The sequence below is a fragment of the Cynocephalus volans genome, chromosome 1 (genome assembly GCF_027409185.1).
Source record: "Cynocephalus volans isolate mCynVol1 chromosome 1, mCynVol1.pri, whole genome shotgun sequence".
Classification (NCBI taxonomy): Eukaryota; Metazoa; Chordata; class Mammalia; order Dermoptera; family Cynocephalidae; genus Cynocephalus; species Cynocephalus volans.
The window spans coordinates 189,871,095-189,891,877 of NC_084460.1; the positions used below are offsets into that span (position 1 = coordinate 189,871,095).

The 20,783-nt window shown below is 45.1% G+C and overlaps 1 protein-coding gene across 3 annotated transcripts in view; it reads right to left on the reverse strand.

Moving 5' to 3' along the window:
• Positions 1–157: 157 nt before the first annotated feature.
• TRAPPC10 (trafficking protein particle complex subunit 10) overlaps positions 158–20,783 on the reverse strand; it is an 87,629-nt gene continuing 67,003 nt past the window's right edge. For 2 of the 3 annotated variants that reach the window (XM_063107655.1, XM_063107636.1), the window contains 12 exons: positions 19,100–19,240; positions 18,656–18,768; positions 15,803–16,317; positions 14,732–14,873; positions 13,248–13,406; positions 12,241–12,470; positions 10,788–10,888; positions 9,342–9,468; positions 7,998–8,168; positions 4,726–4,903; positions 2,291–2,485; positions 158–1,951 (listed from right to left, as the gene is read on the reverse strand). In XM_063107655.1, coding sequence (XP_062963725.1) covers positions 1,713–1,951; positions 2,291–2,485; positions 4,726–4,903; positions 7,998–8,168; positions 9,342–9,468; positions 10,788–10,888; positions 12,241–12,470; positions 13,248–13,406; positions 14,732–14,873; positions 15,803–16,317; positions 18,656–18,768; positions 19,100–19,240 — 2,311 coding nt within the window. In that variant the 3' untranslated portion in view covers positions 158–1,712. The remainder of the gene's footprint in view (positions 1,952–2,290; positions 2,486–4,725; positions 4,904–7,997; positions 8,169–9,341; positions 9,469–10,787; positions 10,889–12,240; positions 12,471–13,247; positions 13,407–14,731; positions 14,874–15,802; positions 16,318–18,655; positions 18,769–19,099; positions 19,241–20,783) is intronic. The other variant, XM_063107645.1, reaches the window with a different exon arrangement.

Consider the following 20,783-nt stretch of genomic DNA (forward strand, 5'->3'; position numbering starts at 1 on the left):
TTAGAAACTCTAAACTATTATTAGATTCTGAAGTTCTAATTTGCCTAACTAGTTTAATCAAGTTTATTAGTTTTAAACTGCACACAAGGAAGATTAATTTCTGAAAAGTTTAATTAAACACAAAAATATACTATCTGATTTACACATTTCTCCAATTTCTACAAGTGAAAAAGACATGGGGGTATCACACCACCTTTATTTACTGGATGAGTTAAAGACATCATGTACAATACTGAAAACGACTGCTCTGTTGTGTTGTATTATTTGATCTCCTGATCCCCCACACCACACCCGCCTCTCCTGAGCACAGTGCCAGCAGGGACCAGCTGCAGCTGCATAGCAACACCTTCTTTTTGCGGCACACATCCGAGTTATTCATGTGAGACTGCACCCTCTGTAGGAAACAACTTCAGCAGCTTACATTAATCTTGTCAAGTTCCACCCCAAGCACACTTTCCCAGTGAATTAAGAGTACTCTATTTCATATATACAAAAATACATCGCTTTGTAGAGCTGGAAAAGGTTTAATACAACACTTATTTACAAGCTGTGACTTTCACACCAGTAAAAACAAACATACATTTATTTTGTCCTTGATTTTTGGTGCAACTTAAACATTTCATCAGTTAGTCTGTACTTTTAAAAATAATAAATCAACCACATATGTACAATTAAATTTACAACTGAAAGCAAATTAATCCGTTGGTATGGTATGACTACACTTGAGTGGACCAGCAGAGGTTACTCCAGGAATTGAGTCCTTCCCCACAACCAGACTAGAAATACACAGCGAGGACCCTCTTGTCATCATTTTAAATGGAACATCTTAATTGCTAAGACTTAAGGTGCAAAAAAAAAAAGATTACACAGCTACAATTAAATGTAAAGACTAAGTTTAAAGGTGAGAAAACCAATAACATTTAACCCCCACATATATAATGATAATTAAATTAAATATAATTCCAAGTGCATATGATATTCAATCAACATTATGGGTGAAAACAGAGTTTCAGAAAAACCATTAATCCTAAACTGCCTCAATGCCAAGTTGCCCCTCATGCCCTGGGCTAGTCTTTCTCATGTACCTTTAGCATGGCCCAGCTGATGGCCCTCCAGGACTGCCCAGCTCTGGTGTCCCAGGGCACAGAAGGGTTTATGTTCCCTCCCCTCCCCACTTCTCACCCCACCCACCTGCCCTAAAAGGTGTTATTCTAGAAAAGCTCAACTAGATGATGTGGGCTAAAGTATTGTGTTTTACTCCTCAGTGGACTCACAAATCCACCCTGGTCCAGAAACTGAGCAGTTGTGTGACCAGAAGGGCACACACGTGTCACAACAACGGCAAGGCCTACTGAGTGGCTCCCTGAAAGATGGTGGGCTTCCACGCAGAGCCGGCAGATAGCATCTGCTCAGTGGAGCCCACAGATAAGTCTTTCATGAGCAGTGAGCGAGGAAGCAAGGGAAGCTGCGGCTCCGAGAAAACCCTGCAGGATGTCAGCACGGGGACGGGGAATAAGTAATCTTTTATCACAGACAACATAAAAATAATGACTTAACTCAGGGGCTGTACAATGACATCTCTGATGCCTCCACGGCCACGCGGGATCACCAAGAGTCTGGCTGCAGCCAGAATGGAGAACAACTCAGTCACAGTCCCTTTAAAGTGCACTCAAATCCAGGCTGTGTGTGGCATCTGTCATCCCCAGGCGATGTCATGTGACGCTGACTTCCAGGACATGGTTGTCCTGGCTGGGGAGGACCAGGACCTGCATGCCAGCACTGGAGTTGAAGACCTGGCCAGTGGGAAGTGCCTGGAGCCGGGGCATAGGCAAACCTTTGTGCTCGGCGCTGCTGGCTGAGTGCACACTGCCTCTGCTCCTGCCGCTGCCGCCATCTGACTGCTCATCCCCATGCCTGTCCACTGACAGACTGTCGTTTTCTATCCAGCTGTCTGCAAAACACAGGGAGTCAGATTGAAGCTGCACCGCTCTGATGCTAACTGGAGACTGGCCAAACCACACTGAGCTGACTTCTAAGTGCACAGGGAGGTCATCTGAGGCAGAGGTCCCCCGAAAGAGAATTCTACTACCAAGAGAGAGGATCAACCTTCAGAGCAGGGTCCTGCAACTTGTAACCACACACTAGGTCTTTTGTAGTGGTTGCTATTAGCACTAAAAACATCATGTCAATTCTCAAACCTGCTCTGTACAATGTCAATTCATTACCTCTCTGCCCAAAGCTGTCACCTACTCAAATACTGAATCTCTACTTTTTTGTAAAAAGTACTTACCAGCATCCAGTTGTGAAGAGTGTGCAGAATGATGGGGGAGGTATTTGAACAGCCTGACATCAGGAAGGGGGAGGTGACCCGCAAAGAGAGGCATCACATCCATGCGGACTCTGTGAGTGGCCCGCGCGGCCACCGGCATGGAGATGGCACCACAGCTCTTTCCACACACCGCCCAGTTGCTGCTATTGTCAACAACTGAAAGAGAGAGAACCCGTTTTCACCCCAGAAAAAGCCGTTCAGTACTCACAACCAAGTAAGAACCATCGTTAGCCAATCCTCTCATGCTTGACAGAGTAAAACCCAAAACTGGAGAATATATTTCTCAATGTCTTGTCACTGCACCTTAAAACAAGACATATACGCTTTACTAAGATATATATTTCTTTTAGTCCAACATTCAATTAACTAGTTCTAGTTTAGACTGGAACATGTTGGATGCGAACAGAAAACTACTTTTTTCCTGTGAAATGATTTAATGTTGATTTGAAATCTCCGTGAAAATTTTGTGTAATGCTTCAAAAGTATGGTTACTTTGGCTGTTAAATTAGGAACGGGCAATGGTATAGGGCAGTGGCTCCACCTGATTAGTGGCAGGATCAAAGACCAACGGGTCTGAATCCCAACCCTGCTGCTCAGACAGGCCTCCCTGTGTGGTGGCAAAAACACCAGCAGCCTCACACAGCTGCTTTCCAAGGAGGGAAAGAGAAGATGTATGCAAAGCACTGAGTACCATTCCTGGGATACAGCAGAGTATTAATACACAGCAGGTGTTTTTATCAGCATTAATTACTAAGACATACACAAATTTAGTTCAACACAATTCAAACACCTAAGTGAGCATTCATTAGGACCAGTCTTAGATGTATGAAAGTGAGTAGCAGGGCAGGATCTTCGCCTTCAAGAAGCAGACGACCTGACAAAGAGGTCACAGATCCCCATCATGGGGATGCTGAGTAACATCCCAGGTAACGTATGACCAGCAGGCCAGGAGCAGAAGAGAGGCAGGTCACAGAAGGGGGCTTCCTGCAGGTTGAGAACAGGGGTGCTGCAAGACGCAGGAAGCCGGCAGCATCAGGCAGGGTGCCTGCAGCAGCAGTCTTCAGTGCAGCACCCAGCATCACAGGCTCAGAGCAGAACGTATACTGCTCCATTCCCACCGTGCTGACCTTGGCACTAGCAGTGCAACAGCAGGGCACCAGACTACCACGTCGTTCACGTTCTTCACCACCATGAACTCACAGCAGAAAAATGGCCAATTTTATTTGAGGATGTCCTTCATGAAGCAGTCCAAATTAATAATTTTATTAAACAACTCCTGAGTACATTTTTTTTAATATTTCAAAATGTTTATAGACTCACAAGAAGTTGCAAAAACAGTAGAGAGGTGGACAAGTGTCCCATCGCCAGCTTCCCCCAGCTGTGCCATCTCCCATGACTACAGGAACCAGGTGCTGGCACCATGCAGGCCAGACTGCAGGCCTCCCTGGCATTTCACCGCTTTTGTGACACTCATTTCTGGTATGTCTTTGTGTACAATTTGATGGCATTTGTCACGTGTCAATTTATGTAACCACCACCACAATCCAGGCAGAGAACTCTCCCTCCGTCACCACAAATGATTCCTGCTATCCACTAGATCCACACCCTAGATCCACTCTCCATCTCCATATGGTCACTTGGAGAATACCACACGTAAACGGAATCACACAGTGTGTGACCTTATCTTATGAGACTAGCTTTTTTCACTTAGAATGATGCCATCGAGACCCGTCGAGTTGCTGCATGCACCAGCAGCTCACCCTGCTGTTCCACTGTATGGATGCACCAGTTTGTTAACCACTCAGGAGCTGAGGGATATTTGGGTAATTTCCAGTCTTGACTATTCATCTTTTTAATGTCCTCTGTGATGAAAGGTAACATGTATGAAGCATCTTTGCTGTCATGTGATGGCTGTCTTGAGAAAAAGCCTGGGTGCGGTTCTCTTCGTCGTAAGCTCCTTGCCGCTGTTTTCATGAAACACCCTTTTTACTTGAAAAGCTGACAAAATAGGTTTTGTGGGGGTCGGGGGGAATGGGGCAGGAGGCATGATCATAGGCAGCCTTGACTGCTAAGCAGTGGAGTCTGGACTTTGCTTCAGGAGCAATGGAAAGGTCCCGAGTCACATGCAGAGAGAAAAGGCATCTCTAAGCGCTACTGTACTCTCTGCACCAAGCTGGGCAACTGCTGGATAAATACTTGTTAGGAGCATGCTCCCTAGTAACAAGTTCAACATCCAGTAAGCCTAGGGCCATGTGATATAATGAAACTACCAAACAAGTTCTTTTAATTCTAGGACATTCTTAGGACAAGACGCACTACACTCTGAAAGACATGGCACGCTCACGTAAAACACTGCATTATCGCAAAAGTCATTAAAAAGAAGCCTCTAGACCTACCTTCATACATAAGCTTCGTCAGAAAACACTGGTCAGATTCCATCAGCGCCTCATCTTTATCCACTTCCAAGAGGTCCGAGAGCCGCGTGATTGACACCTCCAAGGAGCACAGCAAGCCTGTCCTACAGTGCTGCATTCCCGAGGGGGGAAATATCTCAGCTTTCACGTTGTACAATGTCTGGGCAGGAAAGGGAGAGACAAGTCCAAAGGGAATGTGCCTAAATGCTCTTAAGAGACGTGACTGAAGTCAAGTGTGGAGCTGCCGCAGACATGAGAACACCAAGGAAAGACGTCTGCTCCACCAGCCAGAGGAGCGGCAGCTCGCTCCGACAACTCCTGCTGTGGACACAAGTGTTTCGGGCAAATCCTGATCCCAGGGCCTTAAATTTTCTTTGCATAAACTGTGGACATCTACTAGCACAAGAAGGAAGGACAGACAGTGCATGACTCTCTGCACACCTGTCCCCAGAGTCAAAGGCCACCAACGCTTGCTTGGCCTCCTCTATCGATGTGCCCATTTGTGCTAGCCTGAGGTATCCTAAAGCACATTCTAGACAGCCTGGCACTTCATCCCACCCACCTCAGTGTTCATGACTAAAAAGCACAGACATTTTCTTACCAAAACACAATGACAACATCACAGCTAACAAAATCAACAAAAATTCCTTGGTATCACCCAACTCAGTTCACAATCTGCCTTCTCCTTAATCAACCTATTCTCAGTTGATTTTCATAAACCCCTAACATTCTATCACCACCCACGACAAAGGACCAAAACCAATCTGCCCACTGCACAGGTGACAAGGCTCACCTGCGACCTGCTGGCAGTTCCACTTAGGAAGTTAAGCATTCTTTCATGCAAATATATAAAACAATTAGTGTGTAACTCAATTTAAAGCAGTGTTCTGTTGGTATTGTAGAATGTTCAAGGAAAAGATTTCAGAATGTTAAAAGTGTTCTTCTGTAGCTTGATGTCAAGAAAAACATAACATAACAAGGCTAAACAGTCCTTAGATAAGCCTTTCTAGGTGATTTTCCTACCTAATTAATCTATTCAGAGATGAGACAAACTTCTACTGGCCTGAAGAGGGGCCTCACCGGGACTTGCCGCAGCTCTCCAACAACAGGGCACAAACACAGAGGCACATGCAGCCCAGCCATCTGGCAGAGGGACAGCCCTGATGTCTGGGGCTGAAAGAGCGGCAGTTGGAGGAAGGAACACCGTAGAGGAAAATGCTCTACTGCAAAGCTCGTCTAAACAGCTCCCACTCAGAAGCTTCCAGCTGGAGCACACACAGTCTGAAACGTTTCTGAGCCCAGCAAAGGAAGACTGTGGGTTTGACTTAGAGCCTGAAGGAGGCTCAGAGTTAGACAGAGACACACACGGGTTTGGTGGGTTTGCCCCAGATGCACACCCTCCCGCTCCGCTTCCTGGCTGCTCTGGGGAGGAGTGGAGTGCCTCCCTCAGCCGCCTTTCAGTCACAGCCACGAGCTACCACGCCCACCCACGGAGATGGCTAGTCAGAAAGACAACAGAAGCCAGTGCTGCTGGGAATGCACACAAATCGGGACCCTCCATGTTCTAAGTGGGGCCCATGGTGGGCTGGCGGTGGTGTGAAGCAGGGTAGCCTCTCTGAAAAACATTTTGGCAGTTTCTCAAAAAGTAAGACATGGAGTTACCACGGACCCTGCAATTGTACTCCTACATGTTTACCCAAGAGATTTCCATAGCATCATGACTCACAGCAGCCCCAAAGTGGAAACAACCCAGATCACAGCCATTGATGAATGGATAAGCAAAATGGAGTATTATATCCACACAGTGCAACATTACTCAGACATAAAGAGGAATGGAGTACCAGTACATGCTACAAAATGGATGAACCTGAAAACATGATGCTAAGTGAAAGAAGCCAGTCACAAAAAGAACACACGTAACATGATCTCCCTAATACAAAAGGCTCATAATAGGCAAATCCACAGGGACAGATTTGCTTACAGATCAGTGGTTGTCTAGGGTGGAGGGAGGAAGAGACGAGGCATCAATGGGGTACAAGGTTTCTTTTTGGATAAGAGTGTTCCAAAAAAAGATTATGGTAATGGTTATACAACTCCGCAAACATACTAAACACCACTGAATTATACATTTTAAAAGGGTGAACTTCATGGTACATAGATTATATCTCAATAAACATGTTCAAAAAGAGAAGTGGCATCTACATTTCAGGTCCTCAGAATACCAGTTCTGAAAAGAGCAGTGCACCACATGTCTCTCTCTGGCCTTTTACTCAGCTTGTACACTTCTAAAGGAAAACACTTTCTATACTCAAAATTTGAAGAGGAAGAAAAAAAGACAGAAAAATTACAGTAAAATTCACAAACTAGTTAGTAATCATTGGCAGTAAAACAAAACAGACTACATTTATGCAGACTCTTTACCATATGAATGATTTGACGTACAGCTGCTAACAGCAAAAAGGTACCTGTTTGTACTACAAAAAGATAAATTATGCTAGCGATTATGTTTAACTGTCTAAGGCTAATATAAGCAGAGTTAAAAAAACATGAGGGTCAAAACAATTAGTCTGTTTTGGTCAGAAGGAGGTAGAGAAAAACCCGCTACTATCAATAACTATAAACACAAATACCTTGTCAAATAAAACTTTGACAATTTCAAGTAGTAAAGAGAAAAGGAAATACCACAAAATTGTGTGTCTACATTTGGATTTGCCTAAGTCAAATAATCTCACTAAAGGAACAAAAAGACACACTGCACCTACTCACCTAGCTCAATGCTACTTGTAGCTCCACACTTAAATTGCCTTCTACCAAAAGATAAATAGGTTATAAGAAAATCTTCACAATATTCAACAGCACATTTCAGTTTTTCTTTTAAAAAACTAGACACATGCCTTAGAAAGTAATACGCCTGAGTAGCAGCTAATGGTTAAGATGAAACAATTCTAAGAAGCACTTTCAGGAAGTTGCTAAGTCTCTGTAAGGAAGAGAAAAGGAGTCTTTGGGTCTTGTGAATGATCAACCCTCCCAGATGCCCCAAGAGTGCACGGCTCAGGTGTGTCACATGAGAGGGACCTGGGGCTCTAAAATAAAGATGGTCAGTAATTCAACTACTGCAAGAATTAACTCTTTTCCTGAGCTGCTGCTTTATTATATAGAAAAAATTCATCGATTTGTATTTTTAGATTATAAAGAATATGATACCACCTTTCGTTTTCCCACCCTACACACCCCCAAAATAATACATTACGTACAAAATAATTTTCCACTTGAAATTCGTAAGTATATGGCTTTAAGGAGACAGACAGCTGCTCCTCAGAGGCCGGGGAGAATCCAATGGAGAACTGGCCGTGCAGAGCAGGGGGCGGCTCCCGCGTCCACCTCAGCTCCCAGACGAAGAACACAGGCTGCTTGCTGCAGATGCACTGTGAAGAGAGCCAGCGTCACTGTATACGCAGCGCCCCGAGCGTCAAGTGCAACCAGGATGACAGCGAGGAAGAACATACTTCATGCCATGTGAATGTGCGAGTGAGACTGAGACACTGTGACAGAGCCCTGCTTCATGAGACCCCTGTGCAGGTCTCCACACCCACCACTGCCCTCAGCCCTCCTACCTGGCCTTGTTCCAGCTGAAGACTGCACAAAATTGGTCAAAAGGTTTTAATTTTTTTTATGATTCCATAAGCTTCACAGCATAGGGCATCATAAATAAGAAGCTTAAAGGACTATTTATTAATATGTGGTATATCCCATACACCTCCAAAACGGAGGAAATGGCATCAACCAATTGCAAAGTACATCTTCACATCCATACCAGTTATTTCATATTTAACAGTAAATTAATTTAGGGACTAGCACCACCTAATGCATACATTGAGCACAGCTATTACAAAGTCCACAGAGACAGGCACAGCAACAGGCTCAGGTAAGATCTGAAAGTGGCCAAATACGTGGGGGAAAATCCTCTGAAAATGTTAAAGATACTGGAGTCCATTAAGAAAACCTTTCATCTTCTAAACACTCAGCATTCACCATCTAAAAATACACGTGAAAAATGAACAGAAAGGGTAGGGTCAGGATTCAGCCATGCCTCGTGGACACAAGTGTGACCCCTCTACAAAGTGCACTGGCTCCTAAGACTCCTCCCTCCCAGCACAGGCAGGCATGTAAGTTCAGGTGGACGGAACAGTCGCCATGTCCTGCCGGGGATGGTGTCTGTGCAACCAACATGCAGTTCAAGCATAAACTTGGACTTGCTTAAAGCTGTGCACAGAGGAGGGCAGGTTTAAGATTCAGTTCTTCTAAAATTATGGATACCAGTCTTTTTCCTAAACCATTCACCATGCCACTCAGCTCATAGTGAGCCCGCTTACTCCACAACAGAGATGCGAGTGTGCGCACCACGGCAGCCCAGCTGCAGTTCCAGAGCAGGCTTAAGTGCACCCGGGCTCTGCTCCTGAGCAGTGAGACGGCTCTCCATGTCAAAAGGCTCAATCTCAAGACACACTACATCACTTTAATCAAAACACTTCAGATACTACGTCCTCACACTCTGGTTCTCTGTTGAGAAGTCTATGCTCAATTCCACAAATGTATACCTGCTGGGACTCCGTGTTCAAAGGTATCAGCTGTAGGTCGGTACTGTCCCCTGTAGCTACAAGATTACTGTCTGACAGCTGAAAGTCAAGTTCTGACAGATTCTGGACACAGAGTTGAACATATTTCCTAAAACAGAAAAACAAAAAAATGTGATTTTGACATTTAAGAATTTCATAAATACATATTTTAGCTTTGTTAAGAAGACTTTCTCTGAGGAATCAAAAAGTGACAAAGCAGAACGATAACACGCTATTGTGTAATCCTACTTTTGATATCACATGTAAAGCTGTCAGAGGAAAAATCTTTTTAAACAAGGTATTTCTGTGGAAAAATGGGACGAAGAACATCTGTGTCTGATACAGTATTATTACGTGATTGTATTGACCATCCTAAACACACTGCAGACTGCAGTGAGCCGGGTAGGAAACAGCAGTGACCGCCATCATCGTTAGAAGTAAAGGCTACTTGCTGAGAAACTAAATACAGGACTCACCTTAATCTCCACAGCACATAGAGTTTTGAATGGCAAGTCTTTAATAAAGCATCTCAGATTCTTTTAGAAATTACTGATGTTTTTAACCACTAATATCTACAGTTCCCTTGCTGTGATTTGAAGAAAAGCTGCTAGGACCATGTTCCATTCTCAATATGGTTCTGACATTTCTGTTTCCACGTTATGTAAACATCATCAATGAACGGAAGCAACAGGGAATGTTACAGTGAGAGGCCCGGTGGTCGACGCAGCATCATCACCAAGGTGGGCACCTAGACGTCATGTGTTCCCAGCCCAGTGGAACACAAGGCATGATCCCCCAACCCGCGTGCAGGTATTCTCAACTGCAGCAATTCAGCCCCTCCCAGGGGACATTGGGCAATGTCTGGAGACACTTGTGGTTGTCACATCGGGGGCCTGGAGTGTTACTGGCACCTCGCAGGAGAGCCAAGGAGTGGTGCACAACATCCTACAGTACACAGGACAGCCCCCACAGCAAAGAATCACCTGGCCCAAAATGTCAGTGGTGCTGAGGTTGAAAAACCCTGCTCCAGAGGTGACTAGCAATTGACAAAAGATACAGGGACCAGGAACTAGTTAAACCCACAAGCCAAAACCCAGAATGGCGGGCCTTCTAGAGGAGAGCTGAGCCGAGTCTGTCAACAAGTCAATGACTTGCAAAACAGGAGGAGGGAAAACAGAGATCTAGTAATCAAACGGGATCACACAAACCAACTACAAAAAGTCATTTTTGAGATGGGTGGGAAAATATGAATATGGATTGGGTGTTACAGGGTAATAAGAAATTACTCTCAGTTTTAACAGATGCATAATAGTGGTTATCTAAGAAAGCACCCCTAATTATTACCAAGGCCAAGCTTTGAACATGACAAATCTCCACTGAGGAGATCTTGGGACAAAAGCCAGAGCCGGGATTGCAGGTCTCCATTACCGTGTTCCGGTGGACAGCAGGGAGTGTGTAGTCCTGAAGGGCACGCTGAATGTCAGGGCAATGACTGTGGAGTAGATTGACCACGGGCAGTCAATGGACACCTGAGGTGAAGCAGAGGACACACACTCAGACCACTTGCCACCGCCACCCCCCACATCTGAAGCAGCTGCCAGTCCCCTGGACGCATTATTGTAGTGGAACCTTCAGTATTCAGAAAGTAAAGCCCTGTTAAACAGTACGCACAGGCAAACAAACGAGAAACAGGACACTGTGTACACAGACAAGAAAAACAGGTACAGGACTGGCAGGATGCCCATGCGTCTCCAGAATGGTCTCAGTGGCTCTGGAGCACGGCCGCCTTGAATGCAGCAAGACCACCCACTGCCCTCACACACAGGGGCCTGGAGGCCAAATGTGTTGTAATGTGCAGAAGGTTATGACAAAGTGCTCTCAGTTACATATGTCCAGATGATACTACTCAGTCACTCAGTCCAAAATTAAATGAATTATCAGATCATTTAACCCATCTGACGCTAAATACATAACTGAAAACCAGCCGATGTGGGGCACAGTGGAAACAAAGCTACTGACTCCCTTAAGGGCAAGGGAGCAGGTCCTGAGTTTACTTCCCACATGGACAAACAGATGTACTGAGGACAGAACATTCACTCCTTCAGTCCTGCCTATGTGCTCCTGTCGAAGTCAGTGCCATCTTTGCCTCCTGAATTTCTGTATGAGATAGGGGAAAAATTTTATTACATACTCTTCAAGAACTGAAAATTAAAGCACTACTTAGACATTGACCTGTCTGATATTTTATGCTTTGGAATGACTGTATTTCTTACCTTTTTAACCCTACTACTCTTGTGCATAAACTTTGACACGGGCTGTTCAAAAGAGCCCTTAGAATTGATACTCATATTACAGGACATGGGCATGCCCTCAGTAAACAGATGTTAGAGACACATTCCCTGTGCTGGCTCCCTGTGGATCTGGGACCAAAATTATGTTTCTCTCCATCAACCGTCAACAATATCAACACCAAAGCCTAAGGTGACAGAGCTCCTTCCTGGGTGAGTGTGACACGACCTTTCGGTTGACAGACACTGAAACATACCACCACACGGCACTCCTCTGCCTCATCACTGGGACCCATGCACCACTGACCCCAAATTTAACTCCCCTCACTCCAAAGTCACCATGATGGCTCTTGTGATAAACTTCCTTCCCTCTCAAGTTGGATAGAGAAGGTAGAGCCTGTTTGTCTTTGTCCTTGAGAGATGCACCCCTAATATAAGAAGGTGGCTCACAGACATAAGTGCTAAACACAAGAGCTCGTGGTGTCTGCCACCTGAACAGAGGCCATCTTGCATGCGAGCATGTCATCTCACCTAACAGGAAGGACAGGTAGAAGCTGCCCCCCTCACGGCAAGCCACTCCACAGCCCCCTTACTTTGTGGTCTGTGGTGACCATGCAGTGGCCAGCTGTCTGTCTGTCTTTATGCTTCCTGTGAGGCTCTGGCGTCCCCCGCAAGTCACTCTCCCCTCCAGCTGCGGGGGCTGAAGGTAAAGAGAGAACGTCCAGCTCAAATTCAATCACGTGGTACGCAGGTGCAGCAGGCAGACTGATGCTCGTAACCTTGTCGGAAGACTGAACCCGCAGTGCCGCATCAGAAGACTTTTCTATGAAAGATCAAAAAATTCCCTTCAAACACTTCCCCTCTTTTTCATTTTTCCTCTTTCTCACCGTAGGCAATGGGCCCAGCAGTGAGGATACAGCCACACTCTGTGGCTCGCAGCACGTGGAAGGAGTGAAGTGGAGGGGAGAGGCAGGAAAATCCAAGAACCACCCCTGCCCAAGGCAGAGTGGCACAGCGTGAGAGCAGTCAGGCAGCGTGAGGCACCTGTCACTATTCTCCATCTGCTCACAGGGAGGGCTTCTCCTCATGGCCCACCCAGTCCCACTAACGTCCTGCACGACGTCTTTTGCTCCATCCCATCAGCAGATCGACACCTGCCCAGAAAGGGCACAGGGTCCTTCCCTTGCTGTTCCTCACGGCTAGGGACCTGGGGGAGGCAGGAAGCTTTTTGGGGCTTCCGATCAGAGCCTAAAGAGGTTGACCTGCTTTGGCTTTTCAGCGGCGGGGGTGGAGTGGGGTGGACAGAGGCCAGCAGGGCATAATTGCGAGCACAGACCCAGCTGCAATGCAGCCTCCTGTCCTTAGCGGGTCAGCACCCACGGCCACTCAGCATGCGCACTGCTCTCAAGTCTCCTCCCCAAACCTAACGCCCAGCCCAGGTTCCGGGCCACAGTCACCTAAGAATGCTGACTTCGGATGCCACCTGAGGACAACAGGCACAAGAAGCACCAGGCCACGTGCCTGGAGGGAGGGGACAGCGGGCTTGTTCTTATGTCCTCACGGGGTGTGAGTCCACTGCACTAGGCAGCCGGCACCATACCTCTCGTGTTAGAGTAGATCACGGCTCTGTTCTCTGCCTGACACAGGATGAGCATGGCTTCTGCATTGCTGAGCTGGAGGCTGTCCCCATTTCTTACTGTATAATGGCCAGTGGTAACAGTGAACTTGACCTTCTGAGGAATACCAGCCAAAAGGCTGTCTACAGGGACAAAGACAGCAGTTAGCACACCACAAGCAGAACCGGCCAGGGCCTCCATGAGGATGGGAGGGCACACTGTTTCTTTCATTCTGCACAGAACTTGTCTGTCTTAGGTACCCCATGAGCTCACTCAACCCCATTTCCTCTGCCCCAGCTTTTCATCTCAGTGATGGGGACTGCAGGCCTGAGGGGACCCTGCTGAGAACAAGAGAATTCTGTCAGTCTGAGGTTCTTATCCCCACCTTGGTTTACAGAGTTAGGGAGGGTCTCAAAGTTTGCTTGCCAATAAGGCGTATGAGAGAATCAGACAGTGAAGCTCAAGAACAGTAAGGAAACCGAGTGTGCGGGGCTCTAGGGATTCTCTCCGGCTTTTTCAGTCGAGGGCTTCTGGATCTGTTCCAGCTCAGTGGCAGGAATAGCTACCTCTCTCTCCTACACAGATACAGAGGGCAGGGACAGGCTGAGTCTCCTGAGAGTCTATTCCAGGAAAGGCAGAAAGAAGCAAGAAACAAGGAGCCAGGAGGGAGTGGACCGGCAAGGGAGGGCCATGAAGGCCAGAGGCAGGGAGGGCGTGGGCTCAGCCTCTCGTGGTGAGAGAGCTCTGCCGTCCTCACAGAACCTTCTCCCTGGAAGGACTGTGAGAGACTGACTGTTGTGTTCACCATCTGAGGCCCTCTGGTAGTGGCCATGGGAGAAATCTGAAAGCATGAAAATAGGGTGAGTGGGGATATTCAATAGAAAAAAATGACTTTCCTGGTTTTCTTTTCTTACCAAAATGGAAGAAATGAGCAAATAAATACATCATTCTCTGCCTAAACAATGGAGACACTCACTCATGAGTGCTTAATTAAGTGCCATATGGTATTCGATCATTTGTTTACATGAGTGCCTTCTAATTTTAGAATATATCAAAAAGGATGGTAGCTTTGAATTCTCAATGCCATACCAGAGGGCCAAGTTTAACCAATACTTTCAAAGGAAATGACTTTTGATCTGAGTATAGAACACAACTAAAATCTAGTATTTAGCCTTTGATATCGAACTCTAAGAGAAAATCATATATATTTATTAAACTCTCTGCAGTAGACATTAGCTGATACTTGCTAATTCTTCTAGTTTTTGTTTTGAGATAGTCAGCCATTACAGGAGAGCGAATATTTGGAGGAACAAGAGGCAGTCAGTTCCCAGGCAAAACTTCCGTTATGCTACCCAAAATGTCTCTTCAAGGCAGACACAGCTAGAAGTATTAGAAGACTGATGTTTTCAGAGACCTCTCAGAACATCACCCACAGCAAGCCTCCCAAGCGGCCAGAGGCTGTACTCACTGGCCAGCGGCTCCACATGCAGCTGGGGCTCCTGGGAGTACACGTCGTACTGCACGAGGGGGTAGATGTGAGGAAGGACAAACCGCACAGGGCCCACCGAGGCACTTAGCTGTCTGAGTGTGTACGTTCCAGGCTCCTTGGCCTAGGGTCAAAATTAGGCGTTTGAAAAGACGTCTCCCATTTCTATAACGATGAGCTTCCTAAGGTACAGCTGTTCTGTGGTCTTTCTGAGATGACTGCATTTCTTTCTCTCTGCCTCCTCTTGCTCCTGTGCATATACTTCTATACTTGAGCTGTTCAAAAAGGCTCTAGCAGTCTCTCACAAGCTATGATTTTCTGAGTGACATGCTTAAATCTGACTTTATACTTCTAACAAGGTATTTTCAATTTAAGAAACTGCATTTGTGGTATTCTCTTTGAAAAGGTATTTGTGGAGACATTTCAGCATAAGATTAAAGACCTGCTTTGAGAAGAGACTAAAGACACATGTGGCAAATAGTATGCACAGGCTAGATTCCTCTTGAGTTAGTAGAACTTATAGCATGTGCTGTGTCAGAGAAAATGTATGTCACAGTGGGTCAGAACCAATGGTTTTGACATCCAGCAGCCACAAAGGAAAAATAAAATTTAATGTGTTCCATCTTCTTTGAAATCTCATTTTAATAAATGATGGTGTATTTCAATACACAGAGGAAAAGCTAACTATACCCCATAATTCAATTAGTTAAAAAGCTAACTAAATCCAATAACAAACATCTATGTTAAGAACTTCATTCAAAATTTATCCACTGTGCTGACCAGTTAGCACGGTTGGTTAGAGCGTGGTGCTGATAACACCAAGGACCGGGGTTCAATCCCTGTACCAGCCAGCCAAGAAACAAAAATTTATCAACTGCCTTAAAATTGTGTAAATACAAAAGATTTTTTAAAAATGTCAGTGTATTTTTCTTTAAGGATAAAGACAGGACAGAGGACTCTGCTCAATTCCCACATATTTCACACAACTCTTTCAAGCTCTAAGCCTCTTTTCTTTATAAACCTGAAAGTCAATTCCCCAGCCTGAACACATACCTGAGTCCTGAATGTTATCTTGTTGGCCCCTGGTTCCAGAGTCACGTTGCTACACCTGAGCATGTGGGCCCCGTCCTCCAGGGCTACCCCTGAGGGCGTCTCTAGAGAAGAGCTGCTTTCTTGCCTTCTCAGAAGCATGTGAACATTTCTGCAAATAATCCCTGTGGTGTTCAAGGAATTATCAGAAGGACTTCTCTCAAACATCTCATACAACTCCAGTGCAGGCAAGATGTTTTGGGATGCAGGGAAAGGCGAGGTCTCCACTGGAAAGTTAATAATCCCATTGGACGTCTTGTGCTTGGTAAGCCACTCGGCAGTCTTCCGGTAGGTATTTTTCTCGATGCTGAAGTGGACATTGACAGCAATCTGCTCCATGTGCACAGGGACAGGCATCTGACTGCACAAGGTTATCTCAACAGACAAAATACCACCCACATGGACCACGGCATTAGAAGGGTCAAAATGGAGATCTCTCAGTTGTGCAAAGGAATGCATAGGTAGCACTACTCTGTGACCTGCAAATACACATGACCACGTTTCACTCCTAGGTCACAATTCCAGATGGCGTAGAGGCTGCAGGGCCTGGGATGCACAGCATAAGGAGCAAGAGGCAGGAATGTTCAAAAGAGGCACTTTAAACCTTCCTCGCCTCCTGCACCCTCACCCCGCAAAGTTATTTTGCCAAAAGCAGAATATAAACAAATGCCTAGATAACTCCTGTAAATCACAACATCTACAGAAATTAAGGTTTCCAAGTCTGCTTTGGCAAACCTAAGAGAAATACAGGTCAACTAACTCCTCAATTTCAAAATGAAGTTTGTAAATAGTCCCGTTCCTAGAGTTTTCAAGGGATTCCAACACTTTCCAGCCTACTTGAAGAAATTCTCAAGTAAAGATGCCCATGTGCCCATGGCATCTGCCAGCCTATGAAGTTAGACAAGGAAGCCAGGAGCCCTCTGCTCCCCCAGCCCTGGCCAGCAGAAAGTGCCCAGCTCCACAGCTGCTATAGGTGAGAAGGGACCCTTCTCTCTATGACCTCCTTTCCCTAAGCACCTTGGTTTTGCCTAGAAAAACCATAAGGCTGTAGAACTGACCACTGAGTATTTATTAAATGTTCATCAACTAATGACTTGCCAAGGCTAATGCCATAAGATCATGAGAAAACAGTAAACAATTATGAAATAGTTTATCCACGCAGAGATGCCAAGGAATGCTGACAGGAAACTCAGAGCTCAAATGGCCTCACCTACTAAGCAGCAGACGTGCTCATGGCTCTACAACCACCAGTTGGCACATTTGAGAATCAAAACCAAACTAACATCATGATGCTCCTCAGAAACCTATCCGGATGGCCCTGTTCCAGTGAACACACCACAGCAATCGACAACCACATAAACCTCAATCCAAAACCTTTGGAAAAACTGGCTTTCAAGTGAAGTGGTTAACAAATGCTATGGACTGAACTGTCCCCCCACCCCACCCCCCATATTCACACAGTGAATCCTTAACCCCCAAGGTGACAGTATTCGGAGATGAGGAGTTTGGGAGGTGATCGGGGTTAGAGGAGGTCATGAGGTGGGCCCTCACGATGGCATGAATGTCCTTCTAAGAAGAGATGCCAGAGACCTTGCTTTTTCTTCTTCCCCACCATGTGAGGACACAGCGAGAAGCCTCCATCTGCAATGAGGAAGTAGCCCTCACCAGAGTCCAACCAGCTGGAACCCTGACCTTAGACAGCTAGCCTCCAGGACTGTGAGAGAGAAATGCCTGTGCTTTAAGCTGCCCTGTCTGTGGTATTTTGTTAGGGTGGCCTGAGTAGGGTAATACAGTAACTATTTTAAGTAAGTGCTCTTCTTGGTAAACTAAATATGAGAAGCTAAACTTTACAATAAACTTAATCTTACCACAAAGCATTATCTATAAAGTATATTTGCCAAAATGTTTAACCCAAATCTAAGACTTTCTGATCTAGCTTCCCTTTAGATGCTCCCATGAAGAAACGCTGAGATGAATGCCAGTGGTGGACTGGTCCATGAGACAACTGGCTTGACATACTCAGCTATAAAAAGAAATGAAGTTCTAATACATGCCACTACACAGATGAACCCTAAAAACATTATAGTGAGTCAAAAAAGCCAGTCACAAAAGACCACATATTGTGTGGTTCTATTTACATGAAACATCCAGAATTGTATAGATACAGAAAATAGACCAGTGGCTGCGGGGGTACGTATGGGGTTTCTTTCTGGGGTAATAAGAATGTTCTTAGTATTGACTGGTGATGGCTGCACACACCTGTGAATGCACAGCAGCCACTGAACCGAACACTTCAGATGAATGAATTACACAGTATGTAAATTCGATCTCAATAAAGCTATTACATTTTTTAAAAGTCAGTGTCTAAAAAAATAAGAAAAAGAGATGGAAAGAACTGTTGTAAATTAAAGGGAACTCAGATATAACAACCAAATGCAATATGTGATTCATCACCGGACTCTATTAAAGATAATTTACGAAAACATTTTTTGAGACAATCAGGGAAACATGAATATAGACTACTTAGCAGATGGTATTAGAACCTTGCTAATTCTTTGGGTATGGTTAGAAGACCATCCGTAGTTTTAGAAGATGCGTGATTAACTGCTTCAAGGTGAAGTATTACAATTTGGTCGGGAGTTTCTTTGAAGTTGAACAAAAAGAAAAAAAAGTGAATAGAAAGATAGAGATACATATTTGATACACAGCAAAATGTTAAAAATTGTTGACTCTAGGTGGTTGGTATAACTTGTACTCTTTTTACTTTTCCATAATATTTCCAATTTTTCATAATACAGCGTTAAAAATTAGTCTTACCTGGGCTGTCTGACTGTTGGTGGGCAAAGCTGAGGACCTCTTGGCAGAAGTACTTCCGCTGCTCTTCAGTTAAGTGATAGTCGCTGGCTAAAAGGCTACTGGTCTGAAGGTAGCTGGAGGGTAGAGTTAAGGGGTCTGGGGAGGGTACCTCACACCAAGGAATGCTGGGCGCATAATAGCGTCAAAGGCCCCCTAGGGCCTTCAAAGTACAGCCCAAAGGGCACTATTCTTCTTCTTCTTCAGTTTAAGTTATTAGGAACTCAAAATTAGATTTTAAAAACCGACTAGGAACTTAATTCATATTCTACATGATACACATGTATAAGGTAGAATTTTTCTCTCCTTAATATTAAGTGTATATTAAACACTCAATTGTGGGCAATGCTGCTGTATAAATAGAGAGCAATTTTCCTATTTCATGAAAACATTAAACTGAAAGGATACTTCTCGGTTTGTCCGAGGTGTTTTTGACATTCCGCTAGCTGCTTCCTTGTGTGTGTGATGGGCAGTGCCCAGCCCTCAGCCAGGTAGGTTTTCAGTGCTCCTTGAAGATAGATTTCTGCTTTTTGTGGAGACTTTTTCCTCCTGGCAAAGTCGACAACAGAAGCTTTCATTACGGCTCATGACAATCAACTGCTCAGACACGCTCTCTCATGCCTGGCCCTCCGCCAGCCTGCAGACCCATGCCGTGACAGATGCAAGTCTAGACTGTCCTTGTCCAGTCAGCCACCCGTATGAGAAAAAGCCCGGACTCAGGACTACACAAGTGGACCCCAAGGTGAGGAGCTGAGCAATGGGATCATGGTGATGCCACCATGGCACACTGTCTAGCACTATACACTAGTCAAAGAACATTCATAGCTGGACCTCAGAGTAAGAAAGGGAGGGCAGCGTTCCCATTTCCAGCCGACAGAAGGCCAAGGCTGGGAGCAGGTGGAACGCTTGTGCACACTGCACGGCCAGCCAGCAAGAAAGCTAATGTGTCTCGGCCATGCCACACCACCTCCTGAAGACACGGAAACACAGAGCAGCCACACAGCCCACCACGAGGGAAGTGCGGGACAACTCCAAGCTCAGACAAAGAGCACTAGGCAGGTTTCAGGGGTTGACAGAGAACTATGAGGAATTAAAACAGCAACACATATCACTCATGAGAAGATCTTTCCAGTCTCAATTTAAACCTTAAAGATTTTCGGAATAAAAAAGTTTAAAGCACAAAGTAACATGTCATCACTGAGTGACGACTGGGTCCGCTCACGTTCCCCAGAGAGAGGGGACTGCTGAACCCAAGGAAAAAGGCCAACATGAAATAGGCACTTGCTCCTCCTAGGCATCCTTGCAAGACACCCGTCTTACTATCCTACTCTTTAAGCAATGAGAGTTCTCAAATTCTCATGTTGAATAAATTCTCAAATTAAATAAACTTTAAACCTATCAAATTATGTTGGTTTTTCTAGAATTTTATAGTTCTCCCACTAACCCATTCTTTAAAGGGGATCAGAACATTCGATACTTCGTCACTTACTACCTCTAATTGAAGATGCTTATGTTCTAGAATGTGAAGGGACTCTACAGACCATTTATCCAGCCCCTCACCTTCAGACGAGGAGACGGGGCTGACCATAGCCCACCTGGTCTGTGGCCAAGCTGGAATCAGGAGCAAGTCCCTAACGAGCAGGCCAGCACCCTCCACTGTGACTCACTGACTCAGAATACACCAGTGATATGTGAGGTAAACTCACAGCATCTGGAGACGTGGCTTCTTTGCTACATTAACTACTGACTTACTCCTTAGATACACGAGATGGAGATTCAAGAGAGCCAGATTCTAGCCCTGACTCTGCCATTAATTAGTATGTAACTGGCTAACTGCTCCAACCACATCTGGAAAATTAGGGAGTTCACTTAGATGATCTGTAAATCCCTTTCCAGGCAATTCAAATCAGTTCAAGTAGATTATTCTTTCTTGTTTCATCTGATAAAATTATTAAGTATAGTTGGTACTGCATATCTGCATGTTCTGCATCCACAGATTCAACCTACTGTGGATCAAAAATATATGGGAAAAAAAACAATAAAAAATAACACAACAATAAAAAATAACACAATAAAAAATAATACAAATTTT